The 21,477-nt window shown below is 43.5% G+C and overlaps 1 protein-coding gene across 1 annotated transcript in view; it reads right to left on the bottom strand.

The window, feature by feature from the left end:
• nup188 (nucleoporin 188) overlaps positions 1-21,477 on the bottom strand; it is a 171,828-nt gene that overhangs the window by 104,711 nt on the left and 45,640 nt on the right. The window contains 9 exon segments of the mRNA XM_069886944.1: positions 1,487-1,601; positions 3,771-3,982; positions 4,691-4,810; positions 5,050-5,142; positions 9,701-9,745; positions 10,043-10,123; positions 15,248-15,335; positions 19,265-19,317; positions 19,319-19,339. Of these exon segments, the coding sequence (XP_069743045.1) occupies positions 1,487-1,601; positions 3,771-3,982; positions 4,691-4,810; positions 5,050-5,142; positions 9,701-9,745; positions 10,043-10,123; positions 15,248-15,335; positions 19,265-19,317; positions 19,319-19,339 (828 nt within the window).

The following is a 21,477-nucleotide window of genomic DNA, read 5'->3' as shown; positions in this document are numbered from 1 at the left end:
AAAGGAAAATCCATTTAAAAATTGAAATAAATAAAAGTTTAAAATTGTAAAAGTAAATCTTCTTCGAAGTAACACAAAAATGTTGGTGAAGATGTGAACAAATATTCGGCCAGTGGAGTGCCTTGGTCATGCTTTGCTCATAGCAGCTGTTTGAATAACATTGCATGAAACAGCAATGGCTTTGCCCAGGATGAAGAGCTGGTTGATGCTCTCTTGATTAGAAAGAGTCTTTATCTTTATTTGTATATTATTAAGTATATTAGCAAGGTTGTATCTGTAAACTTGGGGGATGGGGGTTAATTATGATGATGGCAAAGTTAGTGCAATGCTTTTACAGCACCAATGACCAGAGTTCAAGTTTAAATTTTGTAAGTTACAGGTATTACCTGATTAAAGTGCCTTACATAATTAAGGACTACAATACTGTATTTTTTTCAAAATTACTTTACATTTTTCACTGTCTTTTGTCTTTTAAACTGTTTATTCTTTATGCTAGTATATTAGTTAGGCCATTAGTTAGTGAGTCTCAAGCAACTAGGAAAACTTGAATATCCGACATCTACCAATCCCCATAGCTGGCTGGATACCAGGGGTTTTATTGTATAAACTTTACATTTGTAAATTTTACTCTGGTTTGAGAGAATGTAAACGGAAATCCAAATGATAATTTCAAGAATTTAGCAAAATGTAACCAATATATTTCTTAGAATATCAAAAGAACAGCGCAAGGACACAAAAAATTGGATCCCTGGAGTCAGCTCTGCCATTCAGTAAGACCATAGCTAATCCAAATTTGTCCTCAACACTTTTCTCACTCGCTCCACACAACCACTGACTCTCTTACAATTCAAAAATCTACCAATGTCTACCTTGAATGTATTCAATGATTGCTCCACAACTCTGTGGTAGATGATTCCAAAGATTCACTACCCTCAAAAGAAATTCCTCATCATCTCACTTAAATGAGTGATCTCTTATGCCAAAACAGTACTCCCTAATTCTTGATCCTCCCATCAGTTGAAACATCCTCGTAGCATTCACCCTGTCAATTCCCTTGAGAACCTTTTGTCTCATTCTCAATAAGATCACCTCTTCATTCTTATATACTGCACTAAACATACTAGATCTGCTTTCAGAAATCACAGCAATTAACATACTGAACCTAAGATTAATGTGATTTCGAATTTCTGCCAGTTCCACAGTTCCCATTAATTCGCCAATCGCATCCTGTCTTCCTTTTAATGAAGTTGACGAAGCACTTAACAGATTCTTTAAAAACCATAACACATGGAACTAGTATCAGATACCTGAACCAATTATGCTTATTTGTATTTAAACTGTACAAAACATATTACTTCCTAAAATTTCACAGTGGTAACCTCCATCCACAAGCTATCTTTACACTTTGTGAATTGAATTAGCCATGCTAACAACTTCTTTGTACTATATAACATTTGGTATTTCAATCAAAGGGAAAATAGTTCACCTGGCAAACTTCTTGAGTGTTAGCAAACTGATGTCGGTCAACACTATCCTCTAGAGCACATTTGTGTAGGAAATCGATGTCCATTCCCTCCACCAGGATCAATGCACTGAAATATCTGCAGGGGAAAATGCAAGAGATAATATGCTTGTATGACCTGACAGAATTAGTCAAAGGAACTATACAATACACTACAGTATTTGGAATTTGACAAAAGCCTTTATTTATACCTTTAAAGGCTTAAAATTTCTCAGATACAAAAGAAAAACAATCAAAACAAATGAAATAAAGCTAATTATACAATTCTATTTCAATATTTACATATTAATTCTTCACATAAATTTACTCTCCTTTCCAAAGGCATTGAGAATTTACTAATAGATTCAATCAGTGCATTGTACATCCAGCAGAAACAGAACATTACAACTCCTGGGCTACTAATTCTTATTTTTGCTGCAAAAGATAACTATATAAACAAGTCTTTGCAGGTATTGCAAAACAACCCAATATTTCTAAACGTAACAGTGCATATCATCAAAAAACCTAAAATGTGTCCTCTCATTTCTTCCTAATTTTCAAATTAAGTGACCTTTCGCTCAGGACAGACAATAGTGGTGGAAGCAGATACAATAGTGGCGTTCTAGGTAGACACATGAAAATGCAAGAATGGGGGATATATAATTGGCATCAAGTTTGGTATGGGCAAAGTGGGCCAAAAGGCCTATTCCTGTGCTGCACTTTTACAGGAGGCGGCAACGCAGCGTCAACAATTGGGACCGGGGTTCAAATCCCACGCTGTTTGTAAGGAGTTTGTACATTCTCCCTGCGTCTGTGTGGGTTTTTCCCGGGGGTGGGGGGGGGGTCCTGCTTCCTCCTCTGAGGTGCAGGTTAATTGGGAGTAATTGGGTGGCACCAACTCATAGGCCGAAATTGCCTGTGCTGTATGTCTAAATTTTTTTTTTTTTAAAGGATTTTTTAAGATACCACAAATTATGTTTATTAAAATTACATCCATAAGTGTATAATTTAAACATTTAAAACAGTTGTACGATTCAGTTTACAAATCTGTAGTTCACAAAATAATTAAAGATGGAAAGTTTCCGATGCTTTCTATCAACTCTTATCTTTGGAATGATCTATCCCAGAGAGTTTTGAATGAGTTTATTAGATGGAGTCAAATTAAGACCAAGAGTGGTAATTTTTGGGCACAATGGAATGCAAAGGATATGGAAAAATAATTAACATTTATTCTCATAAAAGTAGTAAGGGCAAGAAAAATAGTTCTAGAAGACACCTGGAGTTCACATATTTATGTACAAAATTCAAGATTATTTTTGGACATAGCAATAAAACATTTGCCTGAAAGACATCCAATGGATGTCTTCTGTCATAGAATTTATATTAATTCCATATTCCAAAGATATATCAAATTTCCTACTCACAAAAGATTTAATCACAAACCCAATCCAACAACCTTGCTCTGAAGGATCAATCTGAATTGATTTTTATCCACTGATGACCATTTTGCTAAATCTTTCTGGCATTGTTCACAAGATTCCTAACATCTACGCTATTTTGCTTTCCAATAAATCTCATCAGAAATGTCATCAATCTCCACAGCTTAAAATAATATTTAATTCACATAACAGATTTTGGATTTATCACAAAATTGAATTTACTATTTCTCTAACTACATCTACCCATTCATTAAAAAAACCTGCTCAATCAAGGAAGCCCAAAAACAAAGAAATATTAGATGCCTCAAAATTTAACAAAATTGTTAAAGGTAATTTAACCATGAACCTGTTATATGCAATTACTATATTTGATAGATATAAATTTTTCACAAATCTGTTTCTGCTGTTAGAACAATTATTCTAACATTTAAAGTCGTCATTAGATGATAAAGTCAAAATTTAACAAGGTCAAAATTAGTGGAAAACATATGAATATACATCTTAAACACCTGCTCAAGCTATATCAATTTGCAAAGCACTTGTGAAAGCAAAAATATTTTGGTTAAAAGAAAGGAACAGAAATCTGAAAGAAGAAGAAATCTTACTGCCACGAGAATAAACTGTAGCATCACTGGAACATTATCCAAATGTAATTTCAAAGAATTAGAAAAATGATAAAAATCATCCTCTACTACTTTCAAGTCTGTTGCTAGATTTTTCAACAAGTATTCGCATAATACCACATTGTAAAGCCAACATATTTTGTAATTTTTCTTCAAATATACAGTTTTAATAATTTGCATTCTTTAAATTCACCAGCATATACTCACCCAATACGATCAACTAGTCCATCCATGCTTTCATCTACAAGATGTCTATTCGTTTGCCTTGCTCCAAAACCTTGCTCCTTAAATATTCTTGCAAAAGACAGGAGATCTTCCGGTCCCATTTCAAAATAGGCATAGTATAGGAAGATAATTTCTAAAATAAGCACCTGCTCTCTAAGGCATTGTATAAACCAACGAGATACCTGACGGTCTGTCTGTAGAAAAGCAATGAAAGTCAATTATAGAATGTGATCTATTTAACTTGAGTGAATTTTTTTTTGGAACAAATGGCTAAAAAAAAGAATGCATCCTTGGAAGATTTCTAAAAAAAAATTGGATGGTAAAATGAATAGACTGTAAAATAAAATACATAGGCATGCACAATCAAGCCAAAATACTTAGAGGAATGGCTCCATAGTACTGGTTACAATGTACATTGAAATATAACTGGTTTATAGGTTAACCATATAACAATTATAACACAGAAACAGGTCAGTTTGGCCCTTCTAATCCATGCCAAGCACCTTCTCCCACCTAGTCGCATTGACCTGCACCCAGCCCATAATATAAATATTAAAATCGAGACTACCTCTACAACTTTGGCTGGAAGCTCATTCCACACTTCCACCATCCTCGAAGTGAAGAAATTCCCCCTCATAATTTTCTCCCTTCAATCTCAATCCATGTCCTCTTAATTAGAAATTTGTACTTTCTTATGGAATTACAGGGATGGAGAAGAAAGCCAACTGAGCCACTTGGCCCCACAAATATACTTCTCAGCATCAAGCCATGAATAATGGCTTTAATGCTTCTCTCTTCTTAAGTATTGCAGGAACCAAAGCAACAGGATCTAATAGCTAGGATGATGGCTGAGTAAACAACATAAAAATGAATCTAAACAAATAGAAAAGCAGATTACAAACCATAAGATTTCCATGAGATTCCCAAGTTGGAGCTTCAATTCTGAACAATTCCTCAAACTGCATCCGATAATTCATAACCAGTTCCTTCTCTAGCTTGTCCACACATTTAGAGTATTCTGCCTATGAAATAAATCAAAATATATTTTCAACTGTCACAATTTAACCAGCAAGACTTTTGCTCAGATCAGATAAAATCAATGAGATGTGTGCATTGATCAGAAGCACTGCAAACAGAATGCACTTCAAATGTGAATATATTCAGCCAATCAATAGTAGATGTATATTATTGGTCAACAACTTTAGATCATCAGAGCAGTTATTTCATGCAAAATGCTCATTTGTGCATTCCTTCAACTCACCCTATAAGGATGTCGCTCATCCTGAAAATACGTCAGTAGGTATAGAACGCAACGTAGAGTATAGAGTCTTTCTTCATAATAGTATTCTGCAATCTAAACACAGCAGGACAAGACACTTGCAATTTTTTTTAAAATAAATACTTATGGTGTAAATAAAGATCTTGCAAGAATTCAGTTAATTTTGAGTAATTTTAATGTTTACAATAGACAATAGACAATAGGAGCTGGAGTAGGCCCTTCGGCCCGTCGAGCCAGCACCGCCATTTTACAAATCATGGCTGATCACTACCATCAGTACCCCTTTCCAGCCTTATCCCCATAACCCTTAACTCCTTTGCCCACTAATGTTTACTGTGTAGTCAACAAATTCTTTTTACCTTCTACAAATTTAAATTCACTGAAAAACTAAATTATCTAAACCACACTCGTAATAACCAGGAAAGACAAAAATGGTCAACCTGTATTTTTTTAAACAAAATCACAACTCTGAAAATGCTACAACTCAAAAACACCACCAAGATCCCTGAAAAATTATGGTTCTCAAATGCTTATCACAAAAAAGGAATTCTTAAATGGTTATTTTGTAGCGGGCTAAGTGGCCACATAGCGTGATGTTGTGAACTGTTGCCAGGGCAGCTCGCCGAGCGGACGTGTAGAGCCATGGGCCGGGCGCTGCTCACTCACCTAGACAAGGAACCGCGGACACACAGAGCTTTAAGCCGAGTCGTGACAAACTGGACCGTTGTACTTCTTTCTAGAGGGCATGGAACTCCCATTGTATTTACTTTAAACACACAACGTCCGCAGATTAGTGGCAGGCATGTGGTGACGTCACTCCCAGTCTCGTGGGGCCCAGACCGGGAGGGATACAAAAGGAGGAAGCAAATTCGAATAAACAGTCTTTGCTGACTAACCTGGTGTATATGTATTCATTTAGTAGCTCTACCGGAGTAGTCACTACAATTGGTGACCCCTGCTGCAAGATTCAGCCGAAGCTTGAATCTACAGTCACCATGGATGCAACAATAGCTGCTGCTGCTGCTACAGCTGCAGTTAACGCAGTGGGAGTTCATTTGCCCCCTTTCTGGACCCACCAACCTCAGGTATGGCTTAACCAGGCCAGTTTCATCTTCATGGCATAACAGCTGAGGACTCGAAGTTCTGGCACGTCGTCGGGGCGTTGGACACTGCTACAGCAGCTAAAATTAGTGAATTTATTACACCCCCCCCCCCCCCCCCTCCAGCAGACAACCAATACACCACCAGTTCCTCCTGGACACACTGGAATTAACCAGGCACAAGTGGGGCATGCGGCTTTTGAATATAGAGGGGCTAGGCAACGGGATTCCCTTTGATCTGATGAATGAGATGCTCGCGTTAGCAGATGGCCATTCTAAATGCTTATTTTTCAAGACTTTATTCCTGTCGACGATCCCAGGTCGTGCCTCCAAACCAATAGCAAACGTGGATTTCTGCCGAACCAATGACATAGCCCGGGAGGCTGACAGACTCTTCCGTATGCCAACGCAAGAGTCTGCCCACATGCAGCCTGTATTCTCTGCGGATGCACCTCCCGTGCTCTGCGTGCCAACTGTGTCTGTGGTTCAAACAAAAAGGAACATACTGACGGGCACCGAGAATAGTGTTTTTACCATTGCTGGTGGGGGGAAACGCCTGTAGATGCGTGCCCTCATGTGGCTACCACAAAAAAGTGTCAGGAAATGACAAAGCCAGCTGCCAGTAGTGGCCTCAGCAGCTGGCATAAGTACTGACCTCCTCTAACTTCAAAATGACGCTTGTAAATGCAAGTTTCTCATAGACACAGGCATTGAGCTCACTTTGAGAGGACATATAAGCCACAGGACCTTGCTCTTCAAGCAGCAAATGGGACTTTTGGAAGTTACCTGGATGACTGCAGAGGCAGAACTTGCATTCACAACTGCCAAAGACGGTCTGACCAATGCAGCAATGTTCGTTCATCCTAATTCCACTGACGCCCTGGCACTCACCACTGATGCCTCAGATACAGCAGTGGGCACAGTTCTTAAACAGTCCATCAATGTCCCGCATCGGACTTGTCAGTCACCAACGAGCCTGCAGCAGACTTGGACATACCCCTCCATAAATCTTCGTCCGTGAAGCCAAGCCAAAGAAATGGCCATTGCCAACCCCTGGCTTTCTTTAGCCATTGGAAATTAAATACAGCACATTTGATCGAGAGCTGTTGGCGCTATACCTGGCCACACGACACTTCCGATATGTTTAGAGGGCCACCATTTCACCGTTTTCATAGACCATAAGCCACTCACTTTTGGCTTTAGTAAAATATCAGACCCATGGTCGGACAGGCAGCTTCGCCACTTGTCGTACATTTCCAAATTCATAACGGATGTGTGTCATGTCTCAGGGCAAAACAATCTGGTTATGACATGCTATCCAAATTGACTGTGCATCTCATTGATATTTTTAACTTGGCGAGCGCACAGGCCATGGATCCCGATGTTCAGGCATGCAGTACTGCTATTACAAACCTGAACATACAACAGGTGGTACCACAACTACATGGGCCAACTCTGCTTTGTGACATGTCTTTGGGCTACCCCAGGCCTGTAGTTCCAGCATCTTGGAGACGACGTATTTTTGATGAAGTTCACAACTTGTCTCATCCCTACATCAGAGTAAGAGTCAAGCTCATGGCAACTAAATATGCATGGCATGGACTTAAGAAAGATGTTGCGCTGTGGGCCCGGTCGTATACTCATTGCCAAACTTACAAAATTCAGCGGCACACCAAGGCACCCTTCCAGCCTTTTCCAGTGGTATGCCGTCATTTTGAGCATGTGCATATAGCCCTGGTCAAGACCACTGCCAGTGTCTCAGAACATGAAATACATCCTGACAGTCATAGACCGATTCATGCGATGGCCAGAGGCCATCCCATTGCCATCCAGCAACACTGAGACACGTGCCAGTTTTAACTGCCACATGGATCTCGATGGTTTGGAGTTCCCACACACATCACATCAGTCTGCGGAGCACAATTCACCTCCACATTATTGACTGCCTTGTTTGCGTGCTTTTGTGGCACACAACTGCATCACACTAAAGTCCAATGGTCTTGAGGAGCGTTTCCACCGGCAGCTCAAGATCGCACTCAAAGCCTGACTCACCAGGTTCAATTGGATAGATGAGTTGCCCTGGGATCTGCTGGAAGTGTGCTCTGCCCTGAAGGAAGACATGCCAGCATCATCCGCAGAGATGGTTTATGGTTAAGTTCTCTCAGTTCCGGGTGATGTTTACTTCTCATCCAACTCCTGCTTCAGCAGTTTTGACACAACGTGGCAGTAAGGAAACCCATTCCAAACAAATGGCATGGAACCCCCCCAAGCAGCATGTGGCTCCAACTCTCCTCGACACTGACTTTGTGTTTGTGCATAGACAGGCCCCAGGAATGCCATTGCAACGGCCGTATGATGGCCCTTTCCGTGTGGTAAAAAGGGACAGGGTTGTGTATACTTTGGACATTGGGGGACATTCGAAACTGTTTAGTGTGGATAGACTCAAACCAGCACACATGGACCTTATTGCCCCCAGCCGAGAAGACGAGGGCAACCGCCCAAGGCATGTGTGGCCAGTTTATCTCTTTTGGGTGACGATTCTGGGGCGGGGCGAGGGGGTAGTGTAGCGGGCCGAGCGGCTGCGTAGCTCAGTGTTGCAAACTTTTGTCAGGGCAGCTTGCCAAGCAGACACAGAGAGCCACAGGCTGGGTCGCTGCCCACTCACCTGAGCGAGGAACCATGGACACGCGGCGCTGCAAGCTGAGTTGTGACAAACTGGACCATTGTACCTCTTTCTAGAGGGCCCGAGACTCCCATCGTGTTTACTTGAAACACACAAGCCCCGCAGATTAGTGGCAGGCACGTGGTGACGTCACTCCCGGTCTCATGGAACCTGGACCGGGAGGGTTACAAGAGGAAGCAAATTCATATAGTCTTTGCTGACTAACCCTGTGTATGTGTATTCATTTAGTAGCTCTACCAGAGTAGTCACAACAATTTAATTATTTATTTCAAAAATATTGAGACAAGTATGGAGGCAGTCTTGTGTTTCCACACTGTGCAACACTGGGTACATTCATCTCTCATGCAAGAAATAACATTAAACTTTTTGTTTTATCCAATATCACATGCTGCAAAATGACAACAGGCAACAATACTTCACAGAAAGCTCCCAAGATGAATGAACAATAAATAAAAACAAATCAATTACTGCTGAATTCATCTTTTAACACTGGGAAAAGTTGCAAAATGAAGAGCCTGGAAAACATTCCTTGAACTGCTTTAATTTTAAAAAATCTTCAAATTTATGTCCTTCTTTTGTGTCCCATTCAAGTCTACTTTACACACATCAGGAGACATGAAATTTTACACAGCAACTGCTCTTTTAATCTTCGACTCCATTGTGCAATGTCACATCTGCCTTGTACATTCTCCCAGCAGCTTAACTCAGACTGGGAACAAGGAGTGCTGATGAAAAACAAAGTGGGGGGTTCATATCGAGATTCTACATCAATATCTCTCTGGTTCTATTCCTCTCGAACTGCTAAATATCTTCTGCATTTTTTTTAAAGTTTACAAATATAACCACTTACCTTAAGCTGCAGGGCTTGGCTTTGTCTCTCATCCTGCAAAACTATCTGAAAAGGGCAAGTACAAATAAACCAGATACACCATGATAAAGTTGTGAACATGATACTTTAAAAGAAAACAGTATGATTAACTCTTGTGCAAAATTTACACAAGAACTGAGACTGAATCAGACCTCAATTCTGACCTTCAGTACTATTTCCAGATGTCAAACCATTTATCAATTACAAAAATAAAATTAAGATTATTACTTCTCCCCTTACAAATGATCTACTGTTTCTTATAAAGCTGGACTTCTCTAATTGTCTGATTAATCCATTACAATCCCCTTGCCAAAAGAGCAATACCTTTATTGAATCCTTTGTGCCCCTGTAATCTTCTTGAAGATATGATTGCAATATTTGCACACTCTGCTGCTCATCCAAACCCTGTTAAAGAATTAACCAATTATTAGAACGGACAATTATTATAAATAAATGTCATCATTCACACTTTTTATACTTACAAACAGAAGTTGTGAAAAGTCAAACACAATGGAATTGATCTCTAAACTTCTGGCTTGAAATAAAAATCACACAACATGATCTTCTCAAATACAAAAAAAAGTTATGATGGACATTGCACATAAAACTAGATTATTCCAAAATTATCACAAGCTTTAACAGTTAAGCCCCACCAATTTTTTCTTCTATTGCTATCTAATGGCCTCAAACATCCTCACCTTTATCTTCGACTCTATTGTGCAAGTGCAAGGAGCTCATAGGTTTATGGGTAATATTTGCCATTTCCTCTCCTAGCCTGAACATCTGATGCCTTCCAACCCCACACCCATCTGTTTTCTTTCACACCTTCCCTTGACCCTGCTCTAAGCATATTTTGTCCTCAAAATTCACACTCTGCTTATAAATAAATGTTTATTCTTGGCTCTTACATCAGCTATTGCTATGTAATCAGTCACAAGTTATAGTTATCCAAGATTCGCTGCTGAGTCTGAGCCATCCCGCCCCCCCACCCCCCACCCGCCCTCTGCCCCAACCCTCACAATTACATATAACATTCAAGACACCTACAACAAAGGTTGAAAACATATCAGGGATTTGTCACAGCCTGACAGCCAGTGCCCAGGCTTTTACATTTTTCTTGACCCTACATGATTGGGCTGGAATGGACATCCCTCCCACCCTTCCCTCAGTAGAAGAATAGATGGGGAAGGCAGGGCAGTGAGGCATGCAGATCCACACTGTAACTGTGTTCCCATGAAATTTAAATATGGTTGCCAAATTTTTACAAAAAAATGTTATATTTTTTCCTTATAGGTAATTTTTTTCCAGGGGAACACAGCTTTGCATTTCCACATTCCAGCACATAATGCCCAAGTGAGAGTCAGACTTCCAGGTAACCATTATACACTTTCTGGCCACTGCTAATGTGATCATTACAAATTGGATTTGAAATTTGGACAGCTTCATCTTAAGACTTACATCCATCATATTTCCCAATAGGAAAAGCTTTGGGTCTGTGAGAATTCTTTAACTATGATTTTTTTTTTTAGGACATGGCCTAGTTCCACCCAGAAGGGTCTCACCTTGGTACATATCTGGGTTATGGGCACAAAGTTTCCTGTCACAATGCCACATCTAAAGCATTGGTCTGAAATTTCTGGTTTAGCGTTATTCAATTTTTGCAGTGTCAAATATAGTTAGTGGAAAAAGTTATACTGCATCAGCCTATACCGTGCATTAATAATCGCGGACATGCTATTCTGACACAGATCTGACCAGCAGCACTCACCAATCGTTGTTCCTAAGTCTTAGTCCCACCTTTGCCTTCTGCTTGGAGTAAGAAATACATCGACAAGATGAACTTCCCTGTGCTCCCTTTCTAATCAGGGTCTTTATGTCACTGCATATTGGTAAGGTCACGGATGGACCTAATTTGCAGAGGAATGTCCTTTTTCATTTACATCATCATTAGTTCCAAACTAAAACCCTATGTTTCAATGTCCACTCAAACTTGAATGAACATATTGTAGTTTCCAAATTATGTATCACTCCCACCCCAATTAATGATCTGAATTTGTCTAATTAGGTTACTGGAAATGACCAAAAATAGCATTAATTAATTTCAGTGCTCACATCCTATTTCATTGTGAGAAAGATTATCTATTTGCCCTTGTTCTTCTAGAACAGCGATTCTCAACCTTTTGTTTTCCACTCATATACCATTTTAAGTATTCCCTTTGCCATAGGTGCTCTGTGATTAGTAAGGGATTGCTTAAGGTGGTATGTGGGTGGAAACAAGAAGTTTGAAAACTACTATTTTAATTGTACCTAAGTAACTAATAGCGTGTATGGTTTCATAATTCCAAAGGAAATGGGGCAATGACAATTTTTCTCAAGCAAAATATTTCAGTAACAATTGGGTCTAGAGCAGTGAAAAAAACACACAAATGTTGGAGAAACTCAGCAGGTCAAACAGTGCCTTTATGTAGCAAAGATCACCAACGCTTTGGGCTTGAGCCCCTCATCAAGGTGAAGGGGAACATGAGAGGGGGGAGATGAGAGGTGGAGAGGGGGGAGATGAGAGGTGGAGAGGGGGGAGATGAGAGGTGGAGAGGGGGGAGATGAGAGGTGGAGAGGGGGAGATGAGAGGTGGAGAGGGGGGAGATGAGAGGTGGAGAGGGGGGAGATGAGAGGTGGAGAGGGGGGAGATGAGAGGTGGAGAGGGGGGAGATGAGAGGTGGAGAGGGGGGAGATGAGAGGTGGAGAGGGGGGAGATGAGAGGTGGAGAGGGGGGAGATGAGAGGTGGAGAGGGGGGAGATGAGAGGTGGAGAGGGGGGGAGATGAGAGGTGGAGAGGGGGGAGATGAGAGGTGGAGAGGGGGAGATGAGAGGTGGAGAGGGGGGAGATGAGAGGTGGAGAGGGGGGAGATGAGAGGTGGAGAGGGGGGAGATGAGAGGTGGAGAGGGGGGAGATGAGAGGTGGAGAGGGGGGAGATGAGAGGTGGAGAGGGGGGAGATGAGAGGTGGAGAGAGGGGGGAGATGAGAGGTGGAGAGGGGGGAGATGAGAGGTGGAGAGGGGGGAGATGAGAGGTGGAGAGGGGGGAGATGAGAGGTGGAGAGGGGGGGAGATGAGAGGTGGAGAGGGGGGAGATGAGAGGTGGAGAGGGGGGAGATGAGAGGTGGAGAGGGGGGAGATGAGAGGTGGAGAGGGGGGAGATGAGAGGTGGAGAGGGGGGAGATGAGAGGTGGAGAGGGGGGAGATGAGAGGTGGAGAGGGGGGAGATGAGAGGTGGAGAGGGGGGAGATGAGAGGTGGAGAGGGGGGAGATGAGAGGTGGAGAGGGGGGAGATGAGAGGTGGAGAGGGGGGAGATGAGAGGTGGAGAGGGGGGAGATGAGAGGTGGAGAGGGGGGAGATGAGAGGTGGAGAGGGGGGAGATGAGAGGTGGAGAGGGGGGAGATGAGAGGTGGAGAGGGGGGAGATGAGAGGTGGAGAGGGGGGAGATGAGAGGTGGAGAGGGGGGAGATGAGAGGTGGAGAGGGGGGAGATGAGAGGTGGAGAGGGGGGAGATGAGAGGTGGAGAGGGGAGAGATGAGAGGTGGAGAGGGGAGAGATGAGAGGTGGAGGGGGGGGGGAGATACACCGTGGGAGTGGGGAGGTGTTTAGGCTAGGTGGAGAGAGAAAGGAAGTAGGAACTGGAATAACTAGTTAAAGGGTGGGGGGGGGGGGGGGGGGAGGGGGAAAAAGCAAGCTGATTAGTGGAATGCAGTGAACTCAATGTACATGCCCTGGGGTTGGAGAGTGCCCAGACAAAAAAATGAGGTGTTGTTCCTCCAATAGGCTGGTGGTTAGGGTGGGGTAGTGTGAAAGGCCATGGACCATGAGCTTGAGAGTGTGACTCAGAATAGAAATGGTTGGCTATGGGGAGGTTGCTTTTGTGGTAGATGGAGAGGAGATGCTGGGTGAAGCGATCTCCTAATCTGCGACTGGTCTCTCTGATGTAGAGAAGGCCACAGAAGGTGCACCGGATGCAGTAAATAAATTCTTTGGAGGTACAGGTGAAGTTTTGCTTCACATGAAAGGTATGTTTGGGACCTCGGACCATGGTGAGGGAGGAGCTGTGGATGCAGGTATTACACCTCTTATGACCACAGTGGAAGGTGTCGGGAGGGTGATGGATGGGGAGGGATGAGTGAACAAGGGAGTCACAGAGGGAGCAGTCCCTATGGAAGGCTGAGAGGGGAGGAGAAGGAAAAATTAGTCTGGTGGGGGGTCCTGCAGTAAGTACCGGAAATTCCGGCAGATAATGTGTTGGATGTGGAGGCTGGTGGGGTGGTAGGTGAGGACGAGAGGGATTCTGTGCTTATTGTTTCTGAGGGCGGGGGGTGGGGGTGTTAGGGCAGATGAGAGGGGAATGGAGAAGATGCGGGTGAGGGCCGAGATAAGTGGAAAAAGGGAGACATTTCAGAGGATCTGGACTGGAAAACATAATCTTGGGAGCAAATGCGGCAGAGACGGAGAATAATCTTGGGAGCAAATGCGGCAGAGACGGAGAAATTGAGAGAAGAGGATAGAGTCCTTGTAGGGATAGGGTGTGAGGACGAGTAGTTCAGGTAGTTGTGCGAGTTAGAGTGTTTGTAATATAAGAAGTCTTTTGTGGGGGGTGGCATTAGTAGCCGTGCACAGCAGGGACCTGGTAGTGTGCAGCACGTCCGGGACCCCTTCGCACAGTTCGCACAGGCAAGGAGAGAGCTGATTAGAGCCTGCAGGCAAGGAGAGAGCTGATTAGAGCCTGCAGGCAAGGAGAGAGCTGATTAGAGCCTGCAGGTGTACCGCAGTGAGTGCCTCCAAGTATGCCGACGAGCTGATACGGCACAGACTGCTGACAAACATGTTATCGACCCAGCACCATAAAACTGCATCGTTACACTTTCCAGCTGACACTGGAAGTCTAATCCCAGGATAACCGACACACAGAGTTTCGGCAATACCATGATTTTCAACCTTCCCTTCCCACTCACATACCACCTTAAGCAATTCCTTACTAATCAGAGAGCACCAATAGCATGGGGATTACTTAAAGTGGTATGTGAGTGGAAAAGAAAAATGGTTGAGAACCACAGTTCTAGACCAATTTTTACTTTAACTTAACTTATTTCTACAAACATCTAGCTGAAGTGGACTGCATTTGATTGGCTCTATTCCTCTCGAGACAGTGAAAGCAATCTGCAAGGGCATCTCTTCTGCAGAGGCAATCCCAAGGATTCATCCTCCCCCTATTTCTCATCTATACACTAGGTTTAACATTGCACCCAAAAGGTGATGACTCATCCAAAAAGGCATCTAGAATGTCTTTCCTTTAAAAGATAAAGAAGCAAATTTGCCAAATGGTTTTCATGGCCACTGGAAAATGTTAGATTAACTAAAAGATCCATGATTCAAATGCATTGATCTCTTCAGATTTCCACTCCGATTAAATTTTAATACAGTACTCACACATGAGACTGCACATTAATCCATTATGATAAAACAAAATAACAGTCATGGTACAAACCAAGAATTTGCTAATCGTAGTCCAAGTTCTTTCAATGGTGCCACCACCTCCTTATCAGCCTTTAGCTTGCTTCCAGAAGATTTACTGTAACAGAAACAATCAATGTTTTATTTCCATCAATTACTTTAATCAGTATTTGCAGTTAATAAGCCTCTTAAACTTGATGGCTATAAAAAAAAGCTTTTCCTATACCAATGTTGGTCAAACCGCGGCTCTTCAGAATCAGAATTTATTGTCATGAACAAGTCACGAAATTTGGTGTTTTGCGGAAGCATCACAGTGAAAGCATTCATATTATGAACTATCTTACAATATATATAAAAAAATAAAAATAGCAGTGCATGAAAAGTCAGGCAGTGTCTTTTGTTCATTGATCATTCAGGAATCGGATGGCAGCAGGGAAGAAGCTGTCCCTGTGTCACTGATTGACATATAACATGCAGCTTGCAGAAATAGGTTGGCTGAGACATCCGAGCTCCCAACACCCTGAACCTGGACTCTAGCCTCGGCCCCCGGCCAACCACCATCTGACCTCCCGACGCCCTGGCCACCTCCCATTTGAGCCCCCAACCTCCCAACCACAAACTCACCTTGAACCCGGCTGCCTGCCCACTGGAACTCCAAACACCCCGACCGTGAACTTTTGCCTAAGCCACAGCCGCCCGCCCATCGGAGCTCCCGACGCCCTGGCCGCCCGCCCATCGGAGCTCCCGACGCCCTGGCCGCCCGCCCATCGGAGCTCCCGACGCCCTGGCCGCCCGCCCATCGGAGCTCCCGACGCCCTGGCCGCCCGCCCATCGGAGCTCCCGACGCCCTGGCCGCCCCGCCCATCGGAGCTCCCGACGCCCTGGCCGCCCGCCCATCGGAGCTCCCGACGCCCTGGCCGCCCGCCCATCGGAGCTCCCGACGGCCTGGCCGCCCGCCCATCGGAGCTCCCGACGGCCTGGCCGCCCGCCCATCGGAGCTCCCGACGGCCTGGGCCGCCCGCCCATCGGAGCTCCCGACGGCCTGGCCGCCCGCCCATCGGAGCTCCCGACGGCCTGGCCGCCCGCCCATCGGAGCTCCCGACGGCCTGGCCGCCCGCCCATCGGAGCTCCCGACGGCCTGGCCGCCCGCCCATCGGAGCTCCCGACGGCCTGGCCGCCCGCCCATCGGAGCTCCCGACGGCCTGGCCGCCCGCCCATCGGAGCTCCCGACGGCCTGGCCGCCCGCCCATCGGAGCTCCCGACGGCCTGGCCGCCCGCCCATCGGAGCTCCCGACGCCCTGGCCGCCCGCCCATCGGAGCTCCCGACGCCCTGGCCGCCGCCCATCGGAGCTCCCGACGCCCTGGCCGCCCGCCCATCGGAGCTCCCGACGCCCTGGCCGCCCGCCCATCGGAGCTCCCGACGCCCTGGCCGCCCGCCCATCGGAGCTCCCGACGCCCTGGCCGCCCGCCCATCGGAGCACCCGACGCCCTGGCCGCCCCGCCCATCGGAGCTCCCGACGCCCTGGCCGCCCGCCCATCCGGAGCTCCCGACGCCCTGGCCGCCCGCCCATCGGAGCTCCCGACGCCCTGGCCGCCCGCCCATCGGAGCTCCCGACGCCCTGGCCGCCCGCCCATCGGAGCTCCCGACGCCCTGGCCCAGCCCGCCCATCGGAGCTCCCGACGCCCTGGCCCGCCCGCCCCATCGGAGCACCCGACGCCCTGGCCCGCTCCGCCCATCGGAGCTCCCGACGCCTCGGCTGCCCTCTATCTGAGATGCTGATGTCCCAAACTCAGACTTAGCACCAAGTCATGGCCACCTGCCCACCCAACTGAGTTCCCAATGTCCAGAACGCTGTTATGAAATCTATCCTTGAAATTACACTGGAGCTTGAAGATAAGCTCAATGGTTTATTACTACTGCAGTGTGAGATGGTTGTCAAGCGCAATGTCTGAGTAGGTTTCTTGAAAAAAAAAGATTCTTTCCTCAACTGGAAAATGAGGAATAGATGCAAGACTAATGTTCTTTACTGGCGCTCGAAGGGAAGAATAGATTGTTTCTGATCTTATTCAGACAATTTTCAGCTTTCAGATGAAATAAGTTTTTCAAAGAGAAATACAGATCTATTTAGCTTTAGTCGTGGCTAAGAAATGTATAGCACTTACTTGGAAAGATAAAAATATATTAACTTTAGATAAGTGGTATTGGAGATGAAGTTCTGTTTGACTATGGAAAGGATATCTTTTTCAATACAGGATAGGATGTCTTTTTATAAGTTAAAGTGGACTCCGTTTGCTAATTATATGCATTTTAAGTTTGATTTAAATATATGTTTAAGTGTGATATTTTAGTATTGATAATTTTTTTTGTTGTTAGTATTTTTTTTTAGGTTAAGTTTTATCTCTTTTTTTGTAAGTGGGTATTTTTTTCCAAAAATAATATTGTTATTTTATAACTCTTCACTCTTTATTTGGGGGGGGGGGGGGGAGGGTTGGACTAATTTTAGTTAGATTACTAATATTGTGTTACAATTAACGGGGGGGGGGTTATTTTGTGTAGTTTTCTGATGTAATATTGTAATCATACCATTTTAATTTTAAAAATTTTTCTTTAAATGTAATTCTCTATTGTATTCATGTTATAAATTTTAAATAAAGTCTTCAAGAAAGAGAAACACAGTATTGTCAAGAAACTTCAGTCACTTTCAAAACTCTAAAGGAGAGAGAATACATTCCCTGATATTAAGTAAAAGACCACAAACTGGAAGAATACAAAGATAAATTACAAGATTGATTGATAACTTCTTTCCCAGGTTTGAGGACTGTTAAAAGCTGAACCCTGCTTCACCTTTTTTTTAATCCATATGTGGCACTTACGTTTAGCAAGTTTGGTCACCTACATCCTATACCAATGGCTACATATATGTTATTTTTCTTATGTCAAAATATTCTAAAATGTACCAATATATTCAATAGAATAATTTATATTATTATATTACTTTCATTATTATTTATAGTACATTTCTGATTATGCAAAATGCTTGGGACCATATGTGTATCGGCTAACTGCATTTTTCAGATAACTGAGAAATGGCTTTAGGCAGACCAGTAGCATTTGTAGAATACTTGTATTGGCCGCCGTTGATCCCCGACACCTCACCCACCGCTGTCACCAATCCTGCCCAAGTCCTGCTCCTGCCCTGGGCGCCAGAAGTCCCCACTCTTGCCACTGTTGCCAACACCTCCCACCACTGTCGCTGATCTTGCCTGGGAGCCTGAGGTCCATGGTCCTGCCACTGACACCTCCCCTCCACCATCGCTGATCCTGCCTGAGAGCCCGAGGCTCCCGCTCCTGCCCAGAGAGGCCACTCTTCTTGATGACGCAGGGACAGCAGAGAACTAAGTACAGTGGAGGGTAAAGAAGAAATGGAAAGAGACAGGAAAGGACATCTCCCCATGCACTGCCTGAACTGTCCAACTTCTTCCAGCCGTTCACATCTGCCTCCCGGCTGGTTCTAAGCTCTGTTGTTACCAAACTGAGGCAAGTCGGGCGAAATTTTTTCCCCCCCCAACTTGTGACATCATGTTGCCACAGAATTTTTTCCAGATAACTGATATTTTCGGTTAAATGGTTTTCGGATAATAAGAAATATACTGTATTACTTTCATTACACTGTACAATGATGGCTGACTTATTTATTATACTAAAAGTAAATTAAGCAATCAAATTCAAATCAGAACTCAGCATAAAGAGTTCAATTTAAGTATCTCTTCATGCTGACCTTCCAGCAATATGCATATATATTCTGAGATATATTATTTTCACACGTCAAAGCAATTTACTGATCACTAATTACTGCAATGTATAACCTATCCCCACCCTCCAAATATCTCAAACTATGAGCAATGTAGCCACTTTTACAACAAACAAAAACATTCAAACTATTCAACTATTAATGAAAGCCTTATTATGACTAGATCATTTTATTTAATTAGGATAATGTTATCCTAATTATTAATAATAAGCAAAAATGTTGGTCTCCGTATTACCTGGGAGGCTTGTAGTAAGAAAGTCCAGCCAGTAAACGGTCACTATGTCGGTCCCAGTTCAGCTTCAATCTGAGCCTGAAAGAAAATCCAAACATATAGGACGGTTTCACAGACAGGAGCCAGGAGTAGGCCTTAATGTGTACTAGTTAAACTAGGACATTTAAGTAGCTTCCATTAACATGTCTTAAATTTGGCTTAGTTAGTCGAAGATGATGGAGTTCTGAATAGGGTAAGTAAAGCCTAAATGAGAACACCCGGGTTAAGCCTGATTAGGTTATGTATGAGTTATGTTGGTCAAATGATGCTCATAAAATGATGTGAATCTGTTCAAAAATTTGTTCAAAAAACTTTATTGAGTATGAAAAAAGAGTCAAACCATCCAGTTATTAAAAGTAAAAACTGTACTACTACTACTGAGCAAAGAAAAAGAGTGTTGGGCCACAATTTGCAGTGAATTCAATGTAAATGAAAATGTAACTACAAGAAGAGTACAACAATTTCAGGTGAGATATCTACATTATTATAGGTATTTCACATTTCTCTTATTAATATTTTTATAACATCACTTATATTGAATGATATGTGCCTTATAGACTCTTTATAGAACCTTAAACTGGCTTTAAGAGAGAATGCAGAATCAGAAGAGAGTGATTAAATACTGGTGGTGGGACCACCAAAAAAAGACAAGACTGATGAATTGAGTAACTTACTGTCTGGAATAATAGAGCACCAGCAACCTCTGGATGGTATACCAGACGACAACCATTTGGACAGTTCAGATGAAGAACTGAGCACAAATGGTAAATGTACCAAAGAAAGTAAATTGAAAAAACACACAAACACTGGAGAAACTCAGCATGTCAAACAGTGCCTTTATGTAGCAAAGGTGAAGATACAAATGCTTTGGGCTTGAGCCTTTCATCAAGGTATAGGGGAACATGAGAGATGTCTGAACAAAGGGGGAGTGGGTGGTGAAGGTGGGAGATGATAGGTGGAGAGGAGGGAGAAATACCGCGGGGGGGGGGGGGGGAGGAGTCTAGGCTAGGTGGAGAGAGAAAAGAAGTAGGAACTGAATAACTAGTTAAAGGGTGGGGGGGGGGGGGGAGAAGCAAGCTGATTAGTGGAATGCAGTGAACTCAATGTACATGCCCTGGGGTTGGAGAGTGCCCAGACAAAAAAAATGAGGTGTTGTTCCTCCAATAGGTGGGTGGTTAGGGTGGGGTAGTGTGAAAGGCCATGGATAGATGTGAGTTTGAGAGTGTGGACTTAGATTGAAATGGTTGGCTATGAGGAGGTTGCTTTTGTGGCGGATGGAGAGGAGGTGCTGGTGAAACTGGGTGAAGCTAATCTCCTAATCTGCGACCGGTCTCTCCGATGTGAAATTCTGCATTACCTTTGAAAGAGGTACCAGATGCAGTAAATGGGTTCTTTGGAGATACATATGATGTGTTGCTTCACCTGTAAGGTCTGTTTGGGACCTCAGACCGTGGTGAGGGAGGAAGTGTTGGGTGCAGGTATTACACCTCCTACTTCCTTTGGTAAATATATTCCACTGTCTGTACCAATCTTTATTCTTTTTTTCATTCTAAGAACCATGAGATTATTTGTGCTTCTAATGGTGTTATTTTTCCAGAGGAAAGGAATCTGAACAGGTTGGAAGAGCCAATGCCCAGTAAGTGTGTACCCTCCACATCTGCTATAGCATCCCTGAGAGAGAAGATGCTGCCACCACCTTTTAGTAGAGAACAACAAAAATGACCATGCGTGAAAAGTTAGGCAGAGAATTTCATGAGTATAAAATGAAATATCTGAAGGAATAACATTAAATGAAAATGAAAATTCTACAGTTTGAGTTAGATATGAAGTTGGAAGACAGAGCTATGATCAAAAAAAAATACAGTAATGAGACAATTGTGATTACCAGCCATGGTGAACAATGATAGGTAAAAAAATAATTTTTTTGTCATTTGGATATTCATCAGAGTGTTAGAAATTAAAGTACCTTTAAAGAAATTGCTCGAGACAAAAATTGAGAACAAAGAACATTTATTACAACAACAATGCAAAGTTGGGTGCTTCCCCTTACCCTGGGAATACACACATACACTGGGGCTCACCCAACTTTTATACAGTAAATTTCAGTATCAGAATACCCTCCCCCTTACATTCTTCTGCCCCCTAGATGGGTTTGGCATAGGTAATCCTTCCTGCCT

Source organism: Narcine bancroftii, chromosome 1 (assembly GCF_036971445.1).
Source record: "Narcine bancroftii isolate sNarBan1 chromosome 1, sNarBan1.hap1, whole genome shotgun sequence".
Taxonomy (NCBI): Eukaryota; Metazoa; Chordata; class Chondrichthyes; order Torpediniformes; family Narcinidae; genus Narcine; species Narcine bancroftii.
The sequence above is the reverse complement of the archived record's forward strand: the minus strand, read 5'-3'. Positions and strand labels throughout refer to the sequence as shown.